This window comes from Macrotis lagotis, chromosome 7, assembly GCF_037893015.1.
Source record: "Macrotis lagotis isolate mMagLag1 chromosome 7, bilby.v1.9.chrom.fasta, whole genome shotgun sequence".
Taxonomy (NCBI): domain Eukaryota; kingdom Metazoa; phylum Chordata; class Mammalia; order Peramelemorphia; family Peramelidae; genus Macrotis; species Macrotis lagotis.
The window spans coordinates 6,308,279-6,333,890 of NC_133664.1; the positions used below are offsets into that span (position 1 = coordinate 6,308,279).

The following is a 25,612-nucleotide window of genomic DNA, read 5'->3' on the forward strand; positions in this document are numbered from 1 at the left end:
GCCCATAAGTAACTACATACCTGATGGATGGAAAATAGTAAAGGAAGGGTAGGCACTAGTAGGAGATAAAGGGAGCCAAATATCAGGAGGGACTTATTGGGGGAAAAAAGGGATTTGATTTGAGTTTGTTGGGGGTTTTTTTGCAAGGCAAATGGGGTTGACTTGCCCAAGGCCACACAGCTAGACAATTAAGTGTCTGAGGCCAGATTTGAACTCAGGTCCTCCTGACTCCAGGGCCAGTGTTCTATGCACTGTGACACCTAGCCACCCCTGATTTGAGTTTTAAAGGGAGCCAGAGGAATTAAGAAGAGGAGCTAAGTAGGGGGAGCATTCCAGACATGGTGGAAGCAATGCAAAGTCATAGTGACAAGGGGATGGAGTTTTTGATTCAAGGAACTTCAAGGAGGCCAATGGAGTTGAAGGATAGAATATATAAAGGGAGAGAGAGGTAAACAGGATTGTAAAGGTGGGAAGGTGAGATTAGAAAGAGCTTTAAATACCAAACGGGACATGATATTGGATTCTTGGAGTGGGAAGGAGATGATGATGATGATGTTTATTAAGTATAGAGAATGGCATGGTCAAATTAGCAATTTGAGAAAATCACTGGGAGATAAGTGGAGAATTAACTAGAATGAAGAGATAAGAGTTAAAGGAGCTAAGGAGTTATCCCAATAGATAAATAATAGATATGTCAGATAATAATATATATAGTAATATTAGATAATAACAAATAGGTAAAAGATAAAGCAATTTTAAGTATGTAGTTGTAACAGAGAAAATGAACATGAGAGGTTCTGTGAAGGTAGATATCACAAGATTTGGAAACAGACTGATTATGAGAGAGAGAGAGAGAGAGAGAGAGAGAGAGAGAGAGAGAGAGAGAGAGAGACAGATAGACAGAGACAGAGACAGAGACAGAGACAGACATACAAAGAGAGACAGAGAGAGGAGTGGAAGAAGGAACCTATGTTATAAGTATGTGTAATTGGGAGGATGGCTTCCATAGTAAAAGGGAAGTTCAGAAAAAGTGAGAGTTAGTTGTTTGGGGGAGTGTGGGGCAGTGATCTTGAGTTCAGTTTTGGACATGTTGAACTTGAGATAGCTATGGGACATCCAGGTGAAAGAGCCAAAGAAGTTGTTAAGATATAAGCTTGGAGGTCAGGAGAGAAATCAGGACTCTCTATCAAAATCTGAGACTCATTGTGCAGAGATGAGAATGGAATTTGTGAGAGAAGTTAAGATCACTGATAGAGAAGGAAATGATCTAGGACAAAGCCTTAGGGGACACTTAGATTGAGTGGCCATGACTTCCTACAATTCCTAACAATTACGAGAACAAACAAAGTATGATCTAAGTGGCATCTCTTATATGCAGATGAGAATAGGGATTGCCATTTTTGATTAGGTAAGACATCAAAACATTAAATAATAGCAAGAATGTATATTTTTTCCCCATAGAAGCCATGAGTATAGTCCTAGTTCTAGATTCAGGGAAATAAAGCTTTGCCCCTGATGTACCTTGACCCCCCATGCCTATCTACTAAGTTTTGATTTATTACTGAAAACTAGAAATACTTAGAAGACACTCAGATTCTGATTCAGAGGGATTTCTGGTAGAAGAAAAATAGAAAATGATCAATTATTCTATAGAATAAGCAGAAAGACCCATTAAAATATAAGTAAAGGCTCAAATAAAGGAAGAAACACAATTGGAAATTTTTGCTAGCAGGACAAAATAGCACACACAATTTGGGGGAAGTGGCACAAAACAGGGTGTGTGTGTGTGTGTGTGTGTGTGTGTGTGTGTGTGTGTGGTTGACATCCCTGAACAAGCCAGTGGGCTATTAGCATAGTCCAAGCAGGAGGTGCTAAGTGCTTGCATCAGGGTGGGGGAAGTTGAGAGAAAGGGTATACTCAAGAGATGCTGCAGAAGTAAGATCATCAGGCTTTGGCAACTGACTGGATTCAGGGGGCAAGAGAGTAAGAGGGTTTGGAGCCCTGATGTCCAGAACCTGTGAAACTGAGAAGATGGTGGTATCCCTAATAGTAATAGGGAAGTTAGGAAGAGGGAAAGGACTGGGAGAAAGATAATCAGTTTTGTTTTGGACATGATGATTTTAAGTTGGCCATGGAATAACTAGGTCAAGATCCCTCAGCACCTGGGATAGTGCTTGACCAACAGAAGGCACTTAATAAAACTTGTGAATTTATTATCAAAAAGTACTTAATCTTAATTCATAAAATTTAGAGCTAGAGACAACCTCCCAAAGTCCATTTCCCACTCCTGCCACTTTAGAAATAAGGAAATGGGCTCATAGAAGTGAACTGAGTAGCAAGTGACAGTCAGGATTCCCACTCAGATCATCTGTCTACACAATCAGGGATCCATCACAACCCATTGGTTTAAGTCAACACAACATTATTTAAGTGGCTTTTTTAGGTTAATTTAATTATAAAGTCATCCGGAAGGCAGCAACGTAGCTGCTGAAATGTTGAACCAAGTTCAGAAACTTGGAGGAAGGCTTAGCTCAAATCTTCACAAAGAGAGTCAGGTCTGGACTTTGATCCAGGAAGTGTTGGGTTCAAATGCTACCTCAGATACTTATCAGTTATGTGACTGGAAAAAGCAATGAATCTACCTGTACCTTTATTTCCTCATCCGTATCATGAGGGAGTTGGATTAGATGACCCCTAAGTTTTCTTCCAACTTTAAATTTACTATTACTTTTGCAGTGAAGGTCATTCTTCTCCTCACTAGGATATACAGACTGAAGAACTGGAGGTGAGAGAGAAATGTTCCAGTTCCTGTCTATGTTTCAGAATAAATAACTGATGAGGAACCAGAGATAGAGTCCTTGAAGTGGGAGATGAAGCCCCCTTAGCATTTAGTCAAAACTTATGCCAATATGACCATGTTCTAGAAGAAAATGGTAATAATATATTTAGGTGAATGAAAAAAACATTTTTTTTTTAGGGTTTTGCAAGGCAAATGGGGTTAAGTGGCTTGCCCAAGGCCACAAAGCTAGGTTATTATTAAGTGTCTGAGGCTGGATTTGAACCCAGGTATTCCTGACTCCAGGGCTGGTGCTTTATCCACTACGCCACCTAGCCACCCCCCAAAATGTATTTTCTTCAAGAGGATTCATTGTTTTAATGAGTGGATGCTCTCTCCACGTTCTCCAGAGAGCTGGCTAGATGTTTCAAACATGATCAATAATTGCATAGGACAAGATGTTCCTCAGGAGGGCAGAGGTTCTCCCTCACTGGGTGTCTACAATTAAAGGCTAAATGAAAGATTTTTGAGTGGGTCCTAAAGGGAAGTCTCTGGGTTGGCCAGCCATTGACTGACCTCCCAGCTCAGACCTTGGAGGTCCCTTTCCACTTCAAGTTTGACCTTATACTCAGGCACTTTTGAGTCTGAAATATGGAGGAAGTCTGGACTAAGCTAGTGAAAAAGAGGAACTACACAGGTAAAAGGAGTGTTTCACCAAGGTGGCAAAATTTTTTTTTTTTTGCTTAAAACTGTCATATTTTTCAGTCAAGGTTCTGGTTTTATTATATATAAAAAATTACAATTGTTGATGTTATGCAAATGATATTTAAAAGTTATTCCCCTGAAAGTTTGGATTTGCTATTGAATCAACTGAGGTATACATAAGGATCCATCCCATTCTGTTGTGGCAAAAGTCAAATATCAAAATGCTCAACCCAGATAATGATTGTACTTTGTTCTCAAAGAAGACCATGACATCAGGGAGATGATGTCATGACAAGCACATGAACTGGATTTGAGGGAGGGAGGGCTGTGTTAAGTCGCCAGCCTCACTTTCTCCTCCAGAGTCATCTGGGTCCAGTGACCTGATATGAATCAAGACAACTGGAGATGATACTGGATGTGAGGCAATCAGGGTGAAGTGACTTGCCAAAAGTCACACAGCTAGTTAAATCTGAGGCCAGGTTTGAACTCAGATACTCCATGACTTCAAGGCCTTGGTGCTCTAACCACTGACACCACCCTGGTGTCCCATGATATAAACTTGGATATATGATCAGGTTTGCTCAAAGGAACTTTTACTGCTCAAACAGGTATCATGAAACAGCAGCATCTCAGAGTCAATTTCCTATTTTCATATCATTTCTCCTTGGAATATAGTTTATTATACATTATTTTTATAACTCTATTACCTCCATTTGGCTTCAAGACTGAGAAATGCACTATATCTTTAAGCCTCACCTTTCTCATCTGACAAATGGGAATAATAGCATCAGCTACAGAACAGAGATGAGAGAATCAAATGAGATAATTTTGTAGTCATTTAACCACCATCAACCAATCAAGGAACATTTATCAAGTAACTTACTATATACCATAAAGTTTTACAAAGATATTGAGAGCTAGGGGCGGCTAGGTGGCGCAGTGGATAAAGCACCGGCCCTGGAGTCAGGAGTACCTGGGTTCAAATCCGGTCTCAGACACTTAATAATTACCTAGCTGTGTGGCTTTGCCCAAGGCAAAAACCTAAAAAAAATATTGAGAGCTAGAAAACATCTTTAGAATTCATTCTTTAAGTCAACATTTCAAGGAATGCCTGAGATTAGTAATGGTGATGGTAGTGGTATTGATGATGATCTGATGGCGAAAGAGCACCTTATAAATCTTAACTGATCTTCATGTTAGTCCTGGGAAGCAGATATTTTACAGATGGGAAAAACAAGGCTTCTGGATGAGGTAATGACCATGTTTTCACAACTAGTAGGTACCATTCGGAACACTAGGTGAGGGGGTCTCCTCCCTGCCTCATGTTGCTAAGAAGTTCTGGTGACCCAGACTGGGAATTTGATCTCTGCTCCCTGGTCACAGACTGAGCAAATTGTGAAGGGGTGGACTTTGACTCCAAGCTTGCAAGAGGACCAACCTCTCTCCTCTTCTTGAGAGATACCTGGAGCCTCTGGCAAGACAGTCAGCAGCGAAAGTAAATTAACTATTTAGGGGGATAAAAAAGCCTCTATGTGGCATAATTCAGTTCTAATTCACTCCTATTCAGCAGAACTTATTCAAAGACAATCCAAAAGCTTGGAGTCTGGGTTCCAGTGTTGCCATTGGCACTCTGGGTAAGTCCCTGCAACCCCTAGTGTCCCTAGAAGCTCTCTAAGACCATAGTTACCAGATTTGAGGAGGGACTTTCCTCAAGGGGAGTTACTTTTGTAGATTAATAGTCTACCTCTAGATCAATCAAACCCAGCCAAACAAATGATAAGTCTTATTGATAAATAGACTATATATAACCTGTCCCCCAACCAATCACCTGAACTTAGTTATTTATTGCGATTAAGTCAAGGGAGGGGAGGGGAGGAGGGACCAATTATCCTTTTCATTTTGAAATAAATTGTTAAAATCTAAAATTCATAAGAATTCATTGTGGATCAGATACTAAGTTCAGATTTTATACCTGCACCTCTAATTTGCTCATTCCCTAAGAAGTCCTCTCCCCTTTTTTCTTCTAGCCTCCCAACCTCTCTGAGTATAAGTAAGCCATGTGCTTTTATCCATAGCCTCTCAGATGCCTGTGTCCCACAGTGCCTATATATTTTTGTAGACTTGTTTGCTCTCTGACTTTTGAAAGTCTCTTTTTTTCTCACTAACTTTGCTCTACTTCTTGGCATTTCCACTTCCTACATGGGTAATGGAAACATGGCAACCTTGGTCACCGAGAGAAGCTATTTAATGAACGGGAATGAATTGGCAAAAAAGTGTATTTTTTAACCTTTATTCTGGAAAGTAAGTACAATTTTAGTGAATTGGGTTTTAAAGGTTATAAAATATTGAGACCTGGAAATAATAAGGTTTTTTTTCTTCTTTTTTTGGTATCTTACAGGATTTTTCTCTCTTTCATTTAGCTTACAGCTTTCTATCCACATCAGGCACTGGCACTGATCCATTGATTTCTAGAAGCAATGCTCCACTTCTTACCCTCTAACTCAGTAATGAGTCTTCACTAATAACCAGGATGAATTTCATACCAAAATTTAGGGCAACCCCATATTGAGGCAGTTTGACAAAAATAACATTTGAAACTCTCTGCTTGCCATTCTCTGCATGGCTCAGAATCTCGTTCATCCAGGTCCTCCCCTGCCTAGGAGATGTGTGAACAGTCAAGCCAAACTTGGCTCCCAACTCCCTAAAGGAGAACTTTTTCCTTACTTCGATCTCCACTGATTCGTGCAGCCTCTTGCAAGTAGCCGAGAATGTCTCCGATGTGCCAAACTCAAAATACCAAAACTTGTTCTTCATTCTGAAAGAGGAAAGGGAAGAGAAGCTTAGGAGCATCAGTAACAGACAGGAAAGAAAAGAAATGGGCCCAGCCTGTCGTCTGCCAAGAATGATGGGGAAGGTCCGGGCACATTGGACATCCAGTGGGAAATGAATGAGCCCATAATTTTCACAGCTTAAATGTTGGTGTCAAGTTGCATGATGGCCCCTAAAGGGATAACGAAAATGCATTGCATGTGACAAATTCAAGCCACCCCCCCCCTTGTCTTTTCTGTCTTTGGCATTATCATCCCTTCTCTCCCCCCCTCCCAACTCCACCAGCTGGCAAAGAAAGAAGCCTAGTGTGGGTGGGGGGAATTGCCTCAAAATGAGGATGAGGGTGCTTTGAAAGACTAAGTACCTAGAATTTTTCAGGAATAGATGTCACTGAAGAAAGATAAATCTCCATTCCAAAGTTATTAGATTCGAAGATACCCTGGGATGCAATGGAGGTAAGAAGCAGCAGCTTAACTTTTACCAATGAAACCAGAAGGCCCCAAGTCTCGCAGTGACAGTCCAGTGCTTTGTCTCCAAACAGAGCCCAAACTTGTTAGAGGGAATTCAATTAAAGAGACAAAAAAAGCCCCGGAAATGGACACATGGACTTATGAGTGGATTTATTCTGGAAAGCCAGTGGTTTTGCATTTATCATCTCCAATTACCCAATTTGAAAATTTTCTAGTTTCCTGCCTTGGTAGGGGTTGGGGCTGGTGTAGGTGGATGGAGGAGGACCAAGTCAGATGAAATCACATATCTTTGCAAGAACTTTGACTGCCTGTCTTTAAAAACAATGCAAATAGCTCTACTCCTGGGAATGAAATGTAATTTCATGGAAGAAGACAGGATTTTTAAAAGGTGTAGTCATGTGGTTAAAAAAATCATAGTGTGATAAAAGTCATTTTTGACAAAGCTAAACCATTTATAATCATTCGTTACTCATATCAGAAATCCCGAATTCAGTTTGAATAACATATATTTACACACACAGACACACACACACACACACCACATATGCAAACAAAGGTATAATTGGAAAAGGCATTTTTCCCACTGCCCTGGCCAACACCGATGGTACCAGGTGATGAGATCTGATTTGTAAATCCTGACATCTGTATCTTGGGCCAGGTACACACTGGCACCTCTGCCATAGACTAGAGTACAACCAATGATGTGTCCACTAAAGACAACCAACCCCAGGGAACATAATGAACACATTGCACCCTGTTTCGATCACTCCAAATGCCATTGGGATCAATCCTTCCCATGGGGTGATGTTATCCAGAAAACACATCACAGATCTTAAGTTCTAAAAGCCCTGACAACATAAAACAGCTTCACAGATAAGCTCCATAAATCTTCAGGACCCACTAGAATTTCTGAAGGTTGTTCACTGCTCACAAGTCCATTTCTTAATTACTATTGTGGTGAGAAAAACAAATTGAACATCATTAATCTGAAGGACTATATTAAGTGTAGCACTCTTGATTTCTCAAAAGATAGTTAATTTTAGATTAAAACATTTTTTTAAAAGTTGTTTGGTCTTTAGACCTATGGTAAAATAAATGATCATGCTGAGAACACAGATCTCTTCGTCTTTTTTTTACAGAATTCTTATTTGGGAAGAAGTAGGTACAAAGTGAAGCTGCCTAAGAGTTACCTTCTTTGTAACCTTTGGTTACAAAGTTCCATCTGGTTGTATCCTGCCTGATAGGAAACATCCCTTACCTCAATGCCTAACTTGTCTTTGCCACACTTTTTGTCAATGGTTGGTAATTGCCTGTTTATCACTCCTACCTGGCCCCATTTGATCACCAATCCTGGACATTCCCATTTTTGCTCTGCTTTCTATTTATTTACAATAGGTACAATGAATGGCTCCACTTTGCTGGGTGTTGCTGTCCAGCCCCTTCAGGTCATCTATGAAGGTGGCTAGAAAATGGTTAAGTTTCCAAATCCATTCTTTTGACAGTCAAAGTTCCATATGGCATAATTGGAACGGGGGCTACTTAAATTGGACTAACAAATGTTTGGTACCCCTGTTAACAAACAAGCACAATCACTCTCTTCAGCTCCTCAGGATTCCACCCCAGACCACATTCGCCATGTTGGTTTACATCCCAGTCCATGGGCCAAAGCTCCTTTAAATTCTCAGTTATTACAGCATTTTTATGTTTCACTTAGAGAAATATATGGAGGTGATAAAGCCCACATAGAATGTGAGTCCACATGACAAATTAAAGGTTGTTAAATTTTATTTTTTTATACTAAAACGATCTTTGGATTGTAGGAATGCAAAAAAGCACGTTTGAACATACATACCATCTCTTTTTTATGGTGCACATTTGAAAATAAGCTGGTACATTCCTAATCACTTTTGACAGGGCAAAGAGATAAATAATCTCGGCCTAAAATTTAAGCCTAAAGTTTTAGGCTCTCATGAATTTTTAAGACAAGGATTTCATGTGCCTTTTGCTTCCAAAGGTCCCATGGCTACTGGTGTGAGGGTGGATCTGGGACCCTTGCTTAAATGTTCAGGTCTTTATTCTTTTTTTTTTTGTATTTAGTTTGCTCTAATTGTAAACTTTCTAATTCCTCTTTAATATTCAAAACCCTTGGTTTCCAGGTGTTCAGATGAAGGTGGAGGGGACAATTTCTATGTACACAGCATTTTCTTCCTGACTATCATTTCTGTTTCTCTCACACAGCAGTAGAGATGAAGAAAACTATTGAGCTTTCTTTTTCTTCCTGTGTTTGAAGAGAAATCATTCTTTTTTTCAACTTAGCAGCTAATAGGTATCTCAGTTTCCTCATACCTAAAAATGTAGCCTGATTCTTAAGCTATAGATTTTGCTTTTTCTTTGATGAATTCAAATGTTTGACTTTTGAGGTGCTAAGGGGCATCCTTAAGTCAAACAGAAAATAAGGCTGGAGGTAAGTGGAGGGAACAAAAACCATTTGATTATTTCTTATGGAGAAGACACTGGGACTTAACTCCTTCTGAAACTCCTCTAGGATAAGCTAGTTAGCAAATCAAGGACATGGGAGAAGCTGCAGAATGAACTCTGATGCCCAATTCCAGCATTGTGGAAATTACAAATCTCTTGCATGGTTTTAAATCAGTCGCATCATTTAGAAATTAAATTAGATCCTTGTGTATTTTGGGTCTTTTCTCTTTGCCTTTTCTATGACTTTTCCTGGGAGGAATATTTGGCTATGGTTGCTTCCAACTGAACAATGCATTAGAGGTGATAATCCTTTGGCTAGAGCCATTCTTTCATTCAGGAATATTCTTGCAGAAGTTGACTGGTTTACATATTCAACAGCCAGAAGCAGACATTCTGAGGCATCTGGGCTCCCTAAATAATGTAGGAACATAATATTAGAGATAAATTTAAATTCATTTCTATTTTATGCTAAGTCATGTATTTAAAAAAAAGAAATAAAAACAAGCTAACCTATAGGCTGAATTGATTTTTACCTTTTACCTATTAGAGTGAACCCAGAGCCCAGGGTTGTGGCCCCAGAGGATGGTGACAATTATTTTAAGAGATGGCAGAAGATTCTTAAAAAAAATTAAAGGTTTAGCAAAAAGAAAAGAAAAAGACAAGAAACAGAAGACAAAATGAAAAACAAAGCAACTCATATTACTTGTACCTGTAGAAGAAGGATCACGGACAGAACCAGGCCATAACCCCAAGCTAGATTTGTAATATTGAGAATTCAGAATTATAGCAGCAGGATCACTGATTCCAGGGAAAATGAGCAATGGGTCATTTGTATTCAAAGAAGCTGGTTTGCTTTTCTGGCTGTGTCTGGACAAGGACTTTCCAATAATGACCATAATGTTCATTATCCTGATTATCTGTAGATTTTGCTAGGTGACGCTTAAGGAAACAATTCCCCTCAGTAGACAAACCTTTGCTAGGCATAATGTCTTCTTCCTAATTGGCAATAGGCTTGGACTCTCAGCATGTGGCAGAGTATGAGGGATGGTTCATGAGCTTAAGGAGATTGTCTTGCTAGCCCTGGGTCCACTTCATCTTCTCTCCTCCCCATTTTGCCATTCAGTAACTTTGACAATGGTCTAGAAGGGCACCCATTGCTTTTCCAAGTTCAACTTATCTCCAGAAAATGTATCTACTATCCATAAATCATATGGTTTCATAAATTTCTTAGAAAACAAAATTAAAAACCCAACAACTTATTTTCTAAACTTTTCTAAAGGAAACCACTCAATTCCAGTGAACAATCATTTATTAATTTTTTTTCTTCATGACAAGAACCATAATGAAAATTGAAGATGCAAAGGAAAATATAGCCCTTCCCTCAAGTAGCTGTTACTTTAATTCCACACCATTTGTTAAGAGCCTAAGGATAGCTAGGTGTTCAGTAGATAGAGTGCCAGGCTTCAATCAGGAAAACCTGAGTTCAAATCCTACCCCAGATACTTACTAGCTATGTGGCCCTGGTCAATTCACTTTACCCTGATTGCCTCAATTTCTTCATCTGTAAAACAAGTTGAGGATAGACAAGGTTTAAAACCAATCCAGTATCTTTGTCAAAGCCCCAAATGGGGTCATGACTGAATAATTACTGAACATAAACAATTCAGGGTCTAATGTATGCCAGATCCTATGGAAACAAAGACAAAACAATGAAGTCCTGAATCTTAAGGAACTTGATCTGTTCTGGGCTTTGATGTCCTCTTCTACAAAAAGAGACAGATGGACTCCACAACCACCAGGGTTACTTTCCAGCCCCAAATCCAGAATCCTCTGAAAGTAACTCAAAAAGTCCTAAGAAGGAATTTCTAGGGAGAAACCAACAGAGAGGACTGAGGAAGACTCCATGCAGGTATAGGAGATGGTCTGCATGGACCTACACTGTGAAGGAAATCTGGGGCTGTTTCAGGTGGACAGAGAAGTCAGGTCCTTTGAACATGGTAGATCATTGTCTAAAGGGATGAAGGAGATGCAGTATCATGTAAAGGAAGGAACTAGCAGCCCCCTTTACTTACAACAGAGAATGAGGAAAGGGAACTATAAGAGGATATAGTTTCCAAAAGAAATAGAACCTGATAGTGGATTTTATTGTTTTTTTTTTTTTGGTAAGGCAAATGGGGTTAAGTGGCTTGCCCAAGGCCACACAGCTAGGTAATTATTAAGTGTCTGAGACCAGATTTGAACCCAGGTACTCCTGACTCCAGGGCCGGTGCTCTATCCACTACACCACCTAGCCTCCCCAACTGATAGTGGATTTTAAAGGACTGCATTTTATCTCAGAAAAGCCACTAAAGCTTTGGATCTGAGTTGACATGGAAAGATCTCTGTGTTAGGAATATCACTTTAACATTGGCATTCTGGAGGGATTGGACAGGGGAACAACTTGGGGCAGCAAGATCGGTGACAAAGTTATAAGGATAGTCCTTGTAAGAAATGCTGAGGACCAGAACTGTAGAGAGTGTGTGAGGAGGTGAGGAAGCAGGTAGGGGAGATACTTGGAAGTGAAGAGCAAGAGCCAATGAGAGGAATGGAGGAGGGAGAAGGGTTAAGAATGGATGACCCAAACTGGGCAACTGGAAGAATGATACCTTTGAGAACTATTGATTTTAAGTGCATCCAATATTTTCTGGGAAGAAAAATATTTTTGGCAAAGGTGGCAGGAGAGGACTCTGAAATAAATCATATCAAGATGAAATTCTCATTAATTTGTTACCTTGCCAAACTGTCTATACTCTATGATCTGCAGAATGAGAAGGGATTTAGGGCCCAAATTCAATTCTCAAAAAAATAAGGAGAATGCTGTCCAAGTTGGTAAAATACCCTTATATTCTATCCCATAATAAATGAAGAAGAAAACTACAGAAATAGGGTGCCTAAAAGCCTGTGTCACTACTTTCCAATACTGATCAAATGGAAGATTAATCAGACAACTCTCTTTGACCCCAAAAGGGAAAATGATCACTAGGAGGAGAAAGCTGCAAAAGATACAACTTTAGGCTTAATGGAGAGAAAACCTTCTAACAGTGAGAGCTCCCAGGAATGTGCATTGAACTTCCCATGGAGAATGAAACACTAAAGACCTAATCAGAGGCCTGGAAGCAAAGGGTGGAAGGCCACTTGGCTGATGCATTGTAGTTCAGAGATGGGTGACCAGCGGTGACCAATGGTGTCCTTTTTAACTCTAGAATTGGTTTGATGACAATTCCCACTTTTCCCAGAGAGAGAATTCTGCTCATGTGGATTTCTTCATGGAGATTTTGTATCATGGCAGTCCCCTAGTGAAGTCATTCTGTATTCATACCAAAGAATACAAACTCCAGGTAGAAACCAATAAATAGCAAAATGCCAAACAAAAATGCATGTATCTTCCTGCTTAGATCATAAGATATGTGACCCAAATCCCAAGGAGACAACAAAATGGGCCATTGAAACCTCAGAGTGCATCATATCATTCCATCTTGGTTTTGAAGAGAGATGGATGTATTCAACAAATTATTTTTTACTCTAATGGCTTTTTCAGGTACAAGGAAAGTTTCTTATATTCTTTAAAACACAAGAGAAAGACATTTTGTCCAATGAATTAAATGCTTTTATCCATAACTCCCAATTGTCAGTGATTTTCTTTGCAAATTTAACCTACGTGCATATATTTCAACAGTAAAAGAGCTACTGAAAATTGTTTTGGTCTCATTTTGGTTTTCTTCGCTTTTCACCAAAACAATAAATTGTGATCTTTAAAGAAGTCAGAGACAAAATGAGGAGGTGGGGAGACCTCTCAGAGCTATGGTTATTTGGGGGGGTCATAGAGGGATAAGAAGAAAGGACACACCAAGGGCAAGACCCTGAGACTTAACTCATGTTGCATAGGATGACTTCCTATGTTTAAAGATGAAGCAAATGAGTCTCAGGGGTTAAGGGGCCTGCCCAGAGTCTGTCAAAGACTGAGGATGGAAGCATGAGCTCAAGGCAGGAAAGGTCTCAGAGCTCTCAGCCTATTCTCTGGGCTTTGGTTGAGAGCTTGACATGTGCCTGATCCCCAGATGGCACTGGCCATCCCGTGCAACATGACCTTGAAGAGTCACTGATACTTCCTGTGAATCAGTCTGAGTGCTGGAGATGGAAGGATGAAGAATGAAGCAATTCCTAATTGCAAAGAGCTGACTAATGATGAAACCAGCCAAGGAGCATTAGCAGAACTCTCAACAGAATAAGAGGAAAAGTCTTCATAGGTATCTGGAGCAGAGAGAAACCTGCTTCTTCCCATTCCTCTCCCATGGCTTAGACTTCATTTTTACAAAATGAAGTCATACATTCATTTATTTCCTCCCTCCCTCCCTTCCTTCCTTCCTTCCTTCCTTCCTTCCTTCCTTCCTTCCTTCCTTCCTTCCTTCCTCCCTCCCCCTCCCTCCCTCCCTTCCTTCCTTCCTTCCCTTCCTTCCCTCCTTCCTTCCTCCCTCCCACCTCCCTTCCTTCCTCCCTCCCTTTCCTTCTCCCCTTCCCTCCCTCCCTCCCTCCCTCCCTCCCTCCCACCTTCCTTTCTTCCCTGCCTTCCTCCCTCCCACCTTCCTTCCTTCCTCCCTCCCTTCCTTCCCTCCTTCCTTCCTTCCTTCTCCCCTTCCTTCCCTCCTTCCTTCGTTCTTCCCTCCCTTCCCTCCTTCCTTCCTTCTTTCCTTCCTTCCTTCCTCCCTCCCTTCCTTCCCTTCCTTCCCTCCTTCCTTCCTCCCTCCCACCTCCCTTCCTTCCTCCCTCCCTTCTTTCCTTCTCCCCTTCCTTCCCTCCCTCCCCTTCCCTCCCTCCCTCCCTCCCTCCCTCCCTCCTTCCTTCCTTCCTTCCTTCCTTCCTTCCTTCCTTCCTTCCTTCCTTCCTTCCTTCCTTCCTTCCTTCCTTCCTTCCTCCCTCCACTTAAAGGACTATTGGCTTCCCTGATCACAGTCATGAGATGGTTGATCTTCCTGGTTTTTTTTAACCCCCCCCCCCATTCAGGTTATTTGTCTGATTTGATCCAATTCTTCACTGATTGGAACATCCTGCTACTGTGGAGAAGAAAGCCAGGAAACTAGGGTCTGAGGGCAAGTCCTGAGCCAGACTAGCTGTGACTCTGGACAAGTTCCCCCTTGCTGGTCTCTAGTTTTTAAGAAAAATGACAGTCATTCTCCTCATAGCCTCTCCCTGCCCAAATTGGCATGGGGGAGATGTGCTGTCAATGTGAAGCCCTCTGGGCCAGGCTGCTTCCTTTTCAGAAGCTTCAGACTTCTTCAAAATTGTTCAGTGGAGACTCTTGGCTACAGAATTAAAGGAAATCCATCACCTTGCCTGTGTCAACACCAAGTCTCAACAAATCCTCCTCTGTACACAGAGAAAGCAGTCTGTCCCAGTAATCTGAATAAAGCTGGCAGCTCCAGCCCAGGTCACATATCATGGACTCAGAAACTCATTGTATACTAAAGATTGTGGGTCTTTCCAAGCCTCAATTTCCCCATCAGGAAAAAGAAAACATATCGTGTTCCTATGAGGAAGAATGAGAGGAACAGAGAATTTTGCCAAGTAGAAGCCCTTCACTGTCCCAATGTCAGCTCTTACTTTGGCTGGTAGGGGAGGAGCTTCAGACAAGGTGGGTGAGCAGTCAATCTCCCCTCCCTTTTTCTGCAGGGATGTGGGGACCACTGGTAGCGAGTACTGGACACATTGCCAGATCACATCCGTTATATACCTGTTTAGGGAGTTCCATAACTGTTCTTTCTTTATTAAAAGGGAGAATTCAATTTAAAGGAGCTTGTAAAATTAAAAGGTTACAATAAGACTTGGGGATCCTAGGCAGCCAGATCCCTTCCTCATCTTCCTTTAAAATACTTCTTTTTTTGTGTGTGGGGGGAAGGTTTAAACTCGTGATCTCACTTTTGGAAGGAATTCTCAGGGTGGAAATTTCTTCTCTTGACAAAGGTCAGCAGTTCTACGACTCATTGCATTATTGTTGACCACAGAGTTGCCCTGGCCCCTGAGAAGTCTAGGGCCTCCCACCCCATGCAAGACTTTGTGCCAGGGACAAGGCTTGAAGCCAGGTCTCTGGAGTCCAAGATGAGCTTCCCAGTCACTCCTGGGTGTCCATAGTTTTACTCATGTGTGAATGTGTCTATGAAGATATTGAAATTGAATTCCTAGAGAAAACTGAAGGGAAAAGCAGGAGGTGAATGTCTGCTTGCAAACCTATATTAAAATGAACTTCCTGGTCTTGGAGTGAGCCTGTTTCCAGCTGAATAGAAAGAGCTAGCTAGCTCATCTGCATCTGGCTGTTAGAAAAGGTACATTTTGCTCCAAATATTGCATGTAATTTATCGTGACCCCAACTGAGGAAAACAAAGGCAGATGATGAGATTTCAGGGAATATTCTGTGTCCCTCATGATACAAATCAATGACGAGAACACAGCCCAGATACTCACTGCTCATTGATGAGCTGCATTGTCTGGTAGATGACATCATCCTTCATTTTGATTTAAATATTAACATTTTTTGATCCATTTCAACCAGTCTCATGTCAGTCCTCTGTGTGTGTGTGTGTGTGTGTGTGTGTGTTTATGCTCATGAAACCACATTTTAGAGGCACTGACAGCTGAGACAAAGTCTATCCCCTTCCTCCTTTTCTTAAGAGAAGATTCCAGATAAACAGAATTTCTAAAATACAAAGTTGTAAATCACTTTACCAGACTGGAAGAGATCTGTAGATGTGTGAAGGGAAGGAAGAGGGCTTGACTCATTTTTAGAGAATATAGCAAGATGGATTAGGACTCAGTATGTGAAAGGTGTGAAGCTGTGGCGATCTTCACAGTGCACAGGTAAGGGGGGGTGAAGTGTGAACTAGGAAGGCGGGAGGCAGAAGGGAGGAGGTGGTGGGGTTTTGTTGTTGCTTGTTTTCTTCTTTAAATCTCAGCAGATAATATTCAAAGTTTGATGGAGAAGGAGCTGAGAACAAGCACTGACGGCTACTCCTATCCTGCCAATTACTGTTTATGACAATTTTAGACAAATATTCTACGTGGTTGAAACCAAGAGCTGGGCAGTTCATCAGTACAGGGAACTTTTGGCAAGGGAAAGTCCCACTATCACTGTTGCTGGGCACTCTCCCCCTCCCCCCTTAGAGAGTCCCTGAGGGCACAGAAAGCTGAGATGACTTGCCCATTGTTACCCAGGCAACTGCAGTCAGAGCTGGGAATAGAGAGGAGATCTTCCTGGCCAGCTTCAGATCCTCCAAACCAAGTTGCCCCTTGGCATATGGAACTTAACCTCCAACAAATGCAAAGTTTGAGAAGACGTGAGAATATTCTGTTAGAACATGCACTTAAGCCATGTTAGCCAAGAGGGCACTCCCTGGAGTCTTTTATTCTTAAACATATAGAAATGTCATGGCTTCATGGACAGTGGGGTGATGGGTCCAAGTCCTGCCTTTAATATTTACTAGTTATTTAACTGTGGCCAAGTTACCTGACCTGTCAGGGCTCTAGATAACTCCCTAAAACTGGAAGCTACTAAGGAGTTGCACGTCTATATTTGTGAAGGGAGTTTCTACCCAGGGAGATCCACAAAAACCAATAAATTCATATCTAAAACAAATCTCTCTGTCTGTCTCTGTCTGTCTCTTTCTGTCTCTCTGTGTCTCTGTCTCAGTCTCTGTCTTTCTGATTCTGTCAGTCTGTCTGTCTCTGTCTAGCTGTCTGTTGGTCTCTGTCTCTCTGTTTCTCTCTCTTTCTTCCTCTTTCCTTTTCCTTTCTTCCAGCATACAAATTTGGTCATTTCCACCTTTTCAACCTCTCTTGAATACATTGCCTTCTCTACTCTGACATCACTTCATGCCTGGATTATTACAATAGCCACTCTGGCAGGGGTGATGGTGATCTCCCTGCCTAGATTTCCCCTGCAGTCCATCCTTCTACTCACAGTCAATGTGATATTCCAAAAGTACAAATATAACCAAGCCATTCCTTCCCCTCCACACATTAATTCTCAATACACTACAATAAACCTCTCACCTCTAGACTTAATTCTAAAATCTTCTGTTGGCTTTTAAAGACATTCACATAACATGATCACTTCCTACCTATCTGAACTTTATTTCTTTTAATATTTTGGTTTTTGTAAGGAATAGGGTTAACTGACTTACCCAAGGTCACATAGCTAGGTAATTATTAAGGGTCTGAGGCCATATTTGAACTCAGGTCCTCCTGACTCCAAGGGCCAGTGCCACCTGGTTGCTCCCCTCCACCAACCCAAACTTCCTATACCTTATTCCTTTCTCTGTACTCTGTGATCCAAAGACCCTGGTCTCTTCACTATTCCTTATATAAAATACTCCATATCCTAATTCCCAAATGTTTTCATTTTCCTATCCAAATTATCTCCTGTTTCCTCTTTTCCTTCAAGTCTCCTCTGAAGTCCTGCTTTCTATAAGAAGTCTTTTTCAGTCCTCCTTGATGTGAGTCCTTTGTTTCTAAGACTAGCCCATGTAGAGCTTCCTTCATAGATCTTGTTTGTTCATGACTGTTTTCATGCTACCCTTCCATTAGATGGTGAACTCCTTTGGTCAGAGGCTCTCTCTTGCCTTTCTTTGTATTCCTCACACTTAATATAATAACTAGCACATAATGGATATCTAATACATGTCTGACTAACAGAACAGATAGATACGTAATCCGTATAGAAATATATATGTACAACTAGTTGTATTTCTATACATAATGCTTACAGATACAAAATTGACAGCGATTTTCATTAGATGAGAGATACATGAAAGCTAGAACATCGATGTCAGCTTCAGAGCTCCCTTGATATATGCATGCACAAATAATACACATGCACACATATTCACATATGCCAACATGTTCTCTTCACATAAAATCTTTAAGAGTTGTCGCTGAAGGTTAAATGACTTGACCAAGGTCACTCAGTTAATATGGGCCAGAAGGAGGACTTGACCTCAGCTCTTCCTGGACTCCAAGGACCATTCTTTCTTCCCTGTTGTCTTCTGCCCCCCCCACACACACACCTATGTCTACACACACCCACATTCTTAATATTCTGGAGTGTCTTGTCCTGAACCAGAGTCTCAACTGTCAGCTTCTAACTTGTAGCGATGGATTTGACTTTGAGAACTCAGTTTCAAAGAAATGTGATGCAGGCAGTTTCAAAACCTGTCATGTAAATCCACCATTCCCTGACTCACTGCAGCACTCTTCTCCATTAGAGCCCCAGTGATGTTCTCTATCACTTTCCTCTCATCAGATAAACAACTGATGTATGTTTCCTTTGAGGCAGTCAATGAAGTCAACCTCTCATCACAAAAGTGCTGAAAGCCTGTCCTTAGCAGAAAAATGTTTCCTTATTAGAATTTATGCTATTTCCTGAAATGCATCAAACAGAAAGTGGTTCTAGGAACCATCATCTTCCTTCTTGAAACAGACCACTTTGGGGAGAATGTGCTACTTTTAGGTACTCTCTGGCTTATACCTGGATTTTTATTTTTTTTAATTTAATACTTTATTTTTCTTCAGTTATATGTAAAAATAATTTTCAATGTTTGTTTTTAAAACTGAGCTCCAAAATCTCTTTTTCCCTTCTCCCTAGAAAGCAAACTTAATATAGTGTAAAATATGTAGTCATGAAAAACATTGCCATAATAGTCATGTCATGAAAGAAAACAGATCCCCTCCTCCAAAATAAAAGAAACCTTAAGACAAACAAAGTAAAAAAAAAAAGGATTCCTGTTCTCTGAAAACCATCAACTCTTTACCTTTATCAATTCTTTGTCTTAAGACTTCAGATATTTTGGGTTATTGAAATGCTGAGAAAAGTTAAGCCCTTAACGTCTGGTCATCCTAGAGTTTGGCTGATACTTTGTCTACAGTACCTTTCACTTTACATCAGTTCATCTAAGTTTTTCTAGGTTTTTCTGAGAGCATCCTGTTCATCATTTCTTATAGCAGAATAGCATTTTATCATAATCACCTACTAAAATTTGTCCTTCTATTCCCCAAATGATGGGTATCCCCTACATTCCCATTGCTTGAAACCAAAGAGAACTGCTATAAATATCCTTGATCCTTTAGCTCATTTTCTTTTTTTTTTGTTTTTCATCTATTTGGGTTTAGAGACCTAGTATTGGCATTGCTAGATTAAAGGATAGGCTTGGTTCTATAGCCCTTTGGGTATAGTTCCAAATTGCTCTACAGAATAGTTGAATCAGTTCACAACTCCACCAACAATGCATTAATTTTCCTTACATCCTCCAACGTTTGTCATTGTCCTTTTCTGTAGGTATAAGGTAGCACCTTTGTCCAAATGACAGTGAATTAGAACAGTTTTTAATAAGGCTACTGATAACATCGACAATCTCATTTGAAAATTATTTATATATTTAGATCATTTATCAATTGGGATAGATTTTATTTTTATAAATTTGACTCATTGTTCTAAATGCTTGAGAAATGAGGACTTTATGAAAAATATATCAAATTTTTTACAGTTACTATTGCTAACTGTATTTCCTCCATCTGTTTTCCCTTTTGTCCAAGTTAATCTATTCTCTCTCCTTTCACCCTGATCCTCTTCAAAAGCGTTTTTGCTTTTAACTCCTCCTTCCAAAATCTGACCTCCCTTCCATCGCTCCCCCCTCCCTTTTTCTTATCTCCTTCCCCTTTTACTTTCCTGAAGGGTAAATCTCCATAGACTTCTGCAGGATCTATATCCAGCTGAATTTCACTCATACTACCCCTCACATCCCTCCTCTTCCCCTCCACTGTAAAAGCTTTTTCTTTCAAGTAAAAGAGCTTGAGATAATTTACCTCATCCTACCTTCCCATTTCCCTTTCTCCTTTCTTTTCCTTAAAACATGTAGATTAGTGGGTAGAGTGCTGGTCTTGAAATCAGGAGTACCGGAGTTCAAATCTAGCCTCAGACACTTACTAGCTGTGTGACCTTAAGATAAGTCACTTAACCTTGACTGCTTTGCATTCAGGGTCATCTCCAATGATCCTGATTCATATCTGCCCACTGGACCCAGATGGTTCTAGAAGAGAAAGTGAGGTTGGTGACTTTTCACAGCCACCCCCTTCACTCAACTTCAACTTATGTGCACATCATAGTATCTCCTCCTAATGTCATGGTCTTTTTTGAGAATGAAGGACAAACATTATCATCATCATCACCATCATCATCTATCATTGCTTAATTTTATTTTTTAGATATCATCTTGGCTTTTCTTTTTCTTAGATTATCTGATAATTTCCAATTAGATTGGGTCTCCATTGGAGTAGGAGTAGGAGGTGTGGTTTAAAAATTGGACGGATGAAGAATTTCAAATTTCTTATTTAGGCTACCACTTCTATGAGGCCTATGTGTATTAATCTGCCCACCTGAAGGGTATTATCAAGTTATAAAATTCCAGAGTTAGCAGAAACTTTACATGACCATCAGCTATCCCAATGATAACAAAAGAACCAAATGAATCTTGTGGGGAAAAAGAAGAGGTAATCAATTGGGATGTCCTACCAATATCTCAAACTTAACCTGATCCAAACAAAACTCATTAATATAACTAGGCCTGATTAATGAATTAATGAATCTTCTGAGGTGGTAGCATGTATATTAATTCTCATTAAGTTATAGTTAAGTAAAATATCATAACTGCTTCCAGTCCAATGGAAATATGCAATGAAAATTTGAATAATGCAACAATTTCATGGGATTCATTATTAGTACAAACTAGAGTGTATTTGTACTATTATTCTCCAAAGATAATTCTGGGGCCAATTTAAGAAGGGAGAAAATAAAACCATTTTCTTCTTAGGATTAGGATTAAGGGTATTCATATCATGGTCATTGAATCTCACATGAGATAAGTAAATAATGATATTGACTGAGAAAAATCTCTGCCTAGCCTATGGGCTCTCACATCTATAACTGAAGACTGGGGAAAGAATTGATCAAACATTGCTTAGAGATTATTCTTTTTTCAACTAGTAATGCATTTATTTATTTATTTATTTATTTATTTATTCATTCATTCATTCATTCATTCATTCATTCATTCATTTATTTATTTATTTATTTATTTATTTATTTATTTATTTCCCTCAGCTACATGCTAAAGCAAATTTTAACATTTACTTCCAAAACCCTGAGTTCCAAATTCTCTCCCTATCTCCCACCCCACTCCCCACATTGAGAAAGCAAGCTACTTTGTGCAGATTAAAATATATAGCCATGAAAAACATGATTATAACAGTCATGTTGTAAAAGTAACCCCCCCTCCCCCAGACAGGAAGAGAAAACTCAAAAACAAAGTGAGGGGAAAAAGTATTTTTCAGTCTGTACTCAAATACCATGAGCACCATCTTTGGGATGGATAGAATTCTTTATCATAAGTGCATCAGAGAAGTTGCTTCAATATTTTTTCCCCACAGAAATTATTACTAACTGTATTTCTCTCCATCCTATTCTCCCATGCCATTTTCTCTATTTTTTCTCTCTCTCTCCTGTCACCCTGTCCCTCCTCATAAGTTTGTAGCATCTGACTACCCTCTCCAACAATCTTCCCTCTCTTCTATCACCTACACCCCCCTTCACCTTCCCCTGTTTCCCTTCTCCAATCCCATTCTCTCCTATTTTCAGTAAGGTAGATTTCTATATCCAATTAAGTGGATATGTTATTTCTTCTCTGAGCCACTTTTGATGAGAATGAAAGCTCACTCACTCCTCCACCCCTCTCCTCCCCTCTTCTACTCCACTGCAAAAGCTTCTTCTTTCCTCTTTTATGGAAAATAACCCATTCTACCTTTCTTTTCCTTTTCTCCCAGTGCATTCCTTTCTCACCCATTAACTCCATCTTTATAATATATTGTACCTTCAAAATCTACTCCCTCCTGTGCTTTGTCTATAGATGTTCCTTCTAACTGCCCTAATAAATAAGAAGATTCATATGGGTCATCATTATCTTCTTCCCATGCTGGAATACAAATAGTTCAACCTCATTAAATCCCTCATAATTAGTCCTTCCCGTCCAGTCTCTCTCTATGCTTCACCTGAGTCCTTCAACAGAAAAGTCTAAAAGTCCCTTATTTCATTGAATGCCCATCTTTTCCCCCTATAAGGATGTTCAGTTAGACTAGGTAGCTGATTCTTGATGTAAACAAAGCTCTTTTGCCTTCTGGAATATTATATTCCAAGCCCTATGAGCCCTTATTGTAGAAGTTTCTAAGCCTTGTGTCATCCTGACTGCAGATCCATGATATTTGAATTGTTTCTTTCTAGCTGCTTGGAATATTTTTTTCCTTGACTTGGGAGCTCTGGAATTTGGCTATAATATTCCTGGGAGTTTTCATCTTGGGATCTCTTTCAGGATCAATTTCTTTTTTACTCTCTGCTTCTAGGATATCAGAGCAATTTTCCTGGAGAATTTCTTGAAAATTGAAGTCCAGGCTCTTTTCCTAGTTATGGCCTTCAGGTGGCCCAATATTTTCAAATTATTTCTCCTGGCTCTGTTTTCCAGGTCAGTTGTTTTTCCAATGAGATATTTCACTTTGGCTTCTAGTTTTTTATTCTTTTGGCTTTGTTCTATTGTTTCTTGATTTCTCACATAGCCAGTATTTTCCCCTGAGCTCTATTCTATATTTGAAGGAATTTTCTTCCTTCAGAAAACTTTTGTATTTCATTTTTCATCTAGCCAATCTGCTTTTTTAAGGCATTCTTTTCCTCCTGATCTTTTGGACTACTTTATCCATTTGACCCATACTGGCTTTTTTGGTTTTGTTTTCTTTTGAGTAGCATCTTTATTTTTTTCATTCATATGCACATGTATATTTTTAAGATACAAAATTTCCTTCCAACCTCTTTTCCCAACCATCCCCCCTTCCCTCAGCAGTGAACAGTCAGGTTAGCATTGTACACATATATTTTTGATGAACATGTTTACAGATTAATCATTTTCTATATGAGGAATTAGGATTAAGGAAAAGAGATACATAAGAGATCATTTTTGTAAAGTGTTCATTAGATTCTGAATGTTTTTGTTTTGTTTTTGTTTTGTTTATCTTCCTCTGGATGGGGATTACATTGTCCATAGCCAGTCAAATGTAGCTGTCCTAGCCCAGACTAGTTTTTAAGATGTTATTTTCTTTAAAAATTTGTCGTGTCTCCTTCATTAAGTTGCTGACTTGGTTTTCATGATTTTCATTTCTCTTCCCAAGTTTTCCTTTGCCTCCCTTACTTGATTTTCAAAATCTTTTTTGAGTTCTATTGTAGCCTGAATACAATTCATATTTTTCTTGGAGGTTTTGGATGCAGAAGTTTTGACTTTGTCACCTCCTACGTGTGTATTTTGATCATCCATGGGACCAAAGTAAATGTCTATGGTCAGATTCCCCTTTTTCTGTTGTTTTCTCATTTCCCCAGCCTAGGACTTGATTCTGACTCTTTGTTAAGATGTCACTTTGTTTCCGGGGTGGAGGGCACACTGTCCCAAACTTTTGAGGGTTTTTGCAGTTGTTTTTAGGGCCCATTCTCTGGTCTGTGGATGACCACAAGCACTCCCCTCTGCCCTGGAGACTTGAGGAGGGTCAGTGCTCCACTGCAGGCCATGAACTCTGATGTGTTTCTGTTCCTTTTCCTGGGGTCCCAGACTACTATCTAGATCTGAGATGGGCAACGTCACAGAGTGTTTCCCCAGGGATAATGAAGAGACTCCTGGATCTCCCCTTATCACCTTATCATCTCTGGGCTGGATGGTGGAAGTGGCTCCATGGTGGGTGACTCCCCAGGTCTGTTCCTGGCTCCTGGGGCCAGGTCCACACTGAGGTATGAGCTGGCCTGGGCTCTGTGCTCACTCTGGTGTGGCACAGTATTCTGACTGACCTTCCAAATTGTCCTTGGCAATCCCTGGACTGAGAGGTCTGGAAACCATCATTGGTTTGATCTGAGATGGCCAAGGTTGCATTGTGTCCCTTTCCAACCCCTGTGGAACAGACCCTTTCTGCATATCTTCTAAGTTGTCTTGGTCTGAAAAATTGTTTCATTCAGGCTTTTTATGGGTTTTGTCACTTTACAATTTGGTTAGAATCATTATTTAAAGGTATTTGGAGTGGTTTGAGGGAGAGCTCCTGGGGGTCCTTGACTTTACTCCACTATCTTGGCTCTGTCCCCTTTCAGCTCTTATACTAAGTACAAGAGACATGTTAGAAAAGCAAAAGTGGTGTCTTTCCACAAGAAATTTCAGGAGACAGGGTTCAAACCCACAGCTCAATAATTATAAAAGGTCTAGACTTCTCAAATGAATGAATCATTTAAATATGTAAACTTGGTCGAGACGGCTCTATTAAAGCAACCTTTCAAGTTATTTTAACTAGATGCTAAGATTTTTTAGTAATTTAACCACCAAAAAAAACTTTGATTAATTTTGATACACCAGAGGCTATAGAATGAAGTAAAATGAAAGAGTACATGCATTGGAATTTTCTAGGAAGAAAAGAAACAATCGTACTTTGTAGATCTTGTTTTAAAAATGTAAAACAGTTTAGAACTCAGATGTTATTAACTGAGGATGGAGTAGTCCAATTAAAATCCTGAAAAGTCTTATTTGGTGTATGTATTGGGGGGGGGACAGAAGAACAAGAGCCTGAGTCTGATCCTTTCCTGTGCCACAGATGAGGACCACCTTGGCAGTGAACCCAGAGTAGAAGGGAGCAGCTGTAATACCTGCAAATTGGCACCTGAGATCAAGGTAAACACACTAAGGTGAGGTAGGCAGGGCTATCTATGACTAGAGGCTCATGCTCCCCTAGATTCTCTGGATTCTGCTAATAAAATGTGCCACACATTTTGTGTGTGTGTGTGTGTGTGTGTGTGTGTATGGGTATGTGTGAGTGTGTGTCATATGTGTTTGTCATGTGTATATGATATGCACGTGGTATGTATGTTTGACACATGTGTAGTGTGTGGGATGTGTATATGTGTGTGTGTGTATATGTGTGTGTGTGAGAGAGAGAGAGAGAGAGAACAATCGTTCTAAATACCTCCTCTCTAAAAGCCCAGGCAGACTGGAGAATGAGGAAGTGAGGAAGAAGTTAGGGAAAGCTTTGAGGAGGCTTCTGACTATCTGCAATATATAGAAAAGAAAAGAGTTCTCAACCAGGAGGTCAAGGAAATGGGGAAAAGGAGAAAGGAATACCTAGCTCACCCCGGGCCAGGCCTCTTTGTGCCAAACACAACCTCAGAGCCTAGGAAAACTCTTCAAATGTCAGTTAATTTAATTAAATT

General features: G+C 40.1%; 1 protein-coding gene across 2 annotated transcripts in view; it reads right to left on the bottom strand.

Moving 5' to 3' along the window:
• The window catches only part of DGKB (diacylglycerol kinase beta), a 556,198-nt gene that overhangs the window by 133,543 nt on the left and 397,043 nt on the right, over positions 1 to 25,612 (bottom strand). For both annotated transcript variants that reach the window (XM_074195405.1, XM_074195404.1), the window contains one exon: positions 6,206 to 6,296. In XM_074195405.1, the coding sequence (XP_074051506.1) occupies positions 6,206 to 6,296 (91 nt within the window). The remainder of the gene's footprint in view (positions 1 to 6,205; positions 6,297 to 25,612) is intronic.